This window comes from Physeter macrocephalus, chromosome 2, assembly GCF_002837175.3.
Source record: "Physeter macrocephalus isolate SW-GA chromosome 2, ASM283717v5, whole genome shotgun sequence".
In the NCBI taxonomy this organism is placed as follows: Eukaryota; Metazoa; Chordata; class Mammalia; order Artiodactyla; family Physeteridae; genus Physeter; species Physeter macrocephalus.
Genome location: NC_041215.1, coordinates 19,947,121 through 19,949,928, shown reverse-complemented (window position 1 = coordinate 19,949,928; position 2,808 = coordinate 19,947,121). Strand labels below are relative to the sequence as shown.

At 55.3% G+C, this 2,808-nt stretch overlaps 1 protein-coding gene across 1 annotated transcript in view; it reads right to left on the bottom strand.

Annotated features, from left to right (window-relative positions):
* C3 (complement C3) overlaps window positions 1-2,808 on the bottom strand; it is a 36,507-nt gene that overhangs the window by 12,601 nt on the left and 21,098 nt on the right. The window contains exons 25-27 of the mRNA XM_024134119.2: window positions 2,364-2,439; window positions 1,933-2,092; window positions 843-941 (exon numbers count right to left, since the gene is read on the bottom strand). Of these exons, the coding sequence (XP_023989887.1) occupies window positions 843-941; window positions 1,933-2,092; window positions 2,364-2,439 (335 nt within the window). The remainder of the gene's footprint in view (window positions 1-842; window positions 942-1,932; window positions 2,093-2,363; window positions 2,440-2,808) is intronic.

Here is a 2,808-nt window from a genome sequence, read left to right as displayed (position 1 = left end):
CGCTCCGGGGCATGTGGGATCTTCCCGGACCGGGGCACGAACCCGTGACCCCTGCATCGGCAGGCGGATTCTCAACCACTGCGCCACCAGGGAAGCCCGAGCCAACATTTTTAATGCTTTTCCTTTGGGGGTCATGGACCCCTTTAAAAATCTCCTGAAAGATCCCTCAGACTAAGGTAATAATCTTGAGGATTCCGCCCCCACTCCCCTTTTAGCTCTGTGTCCTGAGTTTTCTTTTTTTTTTTTTTTTTTTTTTGTGGTACGCGGGCCTCCCTCTGCCGTGGCCTCTCCCGTCGCGGAGCGCAGGCTCCGGACGCGCAGGCTCAGCGGCCATGGCTCACGGGCCCAGCCGCTCCGCGGCATGTGGGATCCTCCCAGACCGGGGCGCGAACCCGGTTCCCCTGCATCGGCAGGCGGACGCGCAACCACTGCGCCACCAGGGAAGCCCCTGAGTTTTCTTTAGGGAAGCAGCAAGGATACAGATGTAGGAGTGTTGTGAAAAGCAAGCTGAAGGGACTTTTGTTGAAATTGGCTACAACTCTCTGACAATGGTAAAGCAGGCAGAAAGGACCCGATCTTTGATTTCTCTGTGCCTCAGTTTTCTCTTCTGTAAACTGGGGATAATAAGAGTAGCCTACCTCTTGGGCTATTACAAGGATTACAGGACTTAAACTTGTCACACTCTTAGATGAGTTATGTTAGTTAGATACTCTTATGGCTGCTGTGGTGGTTGTTACTGCACTGGGAGGATTGGAAATGGCCCGAAAGCAACACCTCACCTTCCCAGGTGGATGTGTCCTGGGTGGGGGAGAGGAAGAAGAGAGAGAGCAGGGGACACTTACGTTGACCTGTGCCTCGCAAATTTCTTTAGCCTCCTGCAGCGCGATGAGAACAAACGCCGTGAGGGACACGTCTTTCTCCTCGGGATTCTTGAAGCCACCCTAGAGGAGAAGCAGGAAACAAGGATAGGGTCACCAGTGTGTTCCCACATGCCAACCAACCCCCCTGTAGGATCAGCCAGTCGAGGCAGCACTGAGTCTCTTCCCAGTTTCCCCTCAGGAGGGTCAAGCTCTTTGGTATTCATTCATTCATTCTGCAAATGATGCTGATGCTGTGGTTGAGATGTTGGATGAAAACCAGACTCCGGCCCCAGCCCTCATGGAACTCCCCATCTGGTCGGGGAGACAGATAGGAACCAACCAGCTCATGAACAAATATATAATTACAAACTGATGAGCGCTGCACAGGAGAAGTGGCTGTGGCATTGAGAATGGACGGTGGGAGTGTGTCCCTGAGGGATGATAGCTGGAACCACAATCTGAACAGTGAGTAGGAGCAAACTCTCAAAGAGGGCAGGGGTTAGCATGCCAGGCAGCAGGAACAGCATGTGCAAAGGCCCTGTGTCTGTATAGAGCAAGGCTCCCAGCAGTACAGCTGGAGTGTGGAAAGGAGGAGGTAAGGCTATGAGGCTGGAAGCCTGAAAGGTCAGGCTAAGGCATCAATTCTCCAACTTAAGCACACCTGGTGGGGGTGGTGGGGGGAGGGTGTTAAAACTCAGATTCCTAGGCATTGCCCCTAAATTCTCTGATTCAGTGCATCTGGAGTCCAGCCTGAGAATTTCTGACATTTTGCATTTCTAACAAGTTTGCAGGTAGTGCTGATGCTGCTGGCCTGGGGAACCACACTTTTAGGACCACAGCTCTTGAGTTCTGTGTTTAAGAGCAATGGGGAGCCAGGGGAATTTGGTTTTGCACCAGATCCTGCAGGTCTCTGGTTTTTGCAAGGGAGGAATGACACTTTCAGTTCCCTCATTTCCCTGTTCCCACACACAGTGAATTGGGCAGTGGGTGGATGGCGGAATCTTCCTCCAGTCCATCCTGTGATGCTCAGGTGCCCCTCTCCCCCAGCCTGCCCCGAATCTCTGCCTCTTACAATCATTTCTTGGTGTATCACGGGCCCATCCTCCTGGAAGACTCCATCAGGCTTCTGCTTCTCTAGGATCAGCCATTTGATGGCCCCACAGAGGACCTGGGAGTCGATGGCGATGAGGTTGGAGGCCAGCGCGAAGACCTTGACCACGTAGGCCGTCAGCCTGGTGGGTGGGTACAGAGCATGAGCCAATTGTCTCTGGGATCTGGAGACTGGCATCCCAGCCAACCAATGAGCAGAGAGAGGCACGGCCTAGCCTGGTTGGCCCAGGTTCCCTTCCCAAAGCTCAGGGCCCAGCATTGCGTGCAGGTTACACAGCGGGCTGGTACCTTGACTCTGGGTGGCGACCCGTCTAGACCACCCCAGGCCGGGATCAAGGCCCTGCTCAGGGAGGTGCAAGGCTGAGGATGAGCAAGCTGATCATGGAGACTCACCAGGTGCTGGGTGGCCGGTTCAGGAAGGCGGCGTAAGCCGAGTTGGGTTGTCTGTAGGCCAGCTGCTGGGTGTACCCTGCAGGGAGGAGAGAAGTGTCACCAGAGTCTGAGTGGAGGGGGCGGCTGGGGTGGGTAGACCAGGGAAGGGAGGGGCTTAGAAAGAGGATAAAGATTCTGTGAGGGGCGCGACAGGGGTCCACAGAGGAAAGGTGGGGTTTTGGCAGGGGGCGGGCGTATGGGAGGGAGGGGAGCTTAAAGCGAAGAGGGATTCAGGGAAGGTGGGAGGATCAGAGAGAAGAAGGGGAAGGAGTTCTCGGAGGAGAGGGGATTCAGAGAGAGGAGGGTTCTCAAAATGGGTTCTCAGGGGCAAGCGGGCCTCAGCAGGGGAGGGAGCTCAGAGAGGGGCTCAGAGAGGTGTGAGGGGGGTGCTCTCAGAGGAGGGGGG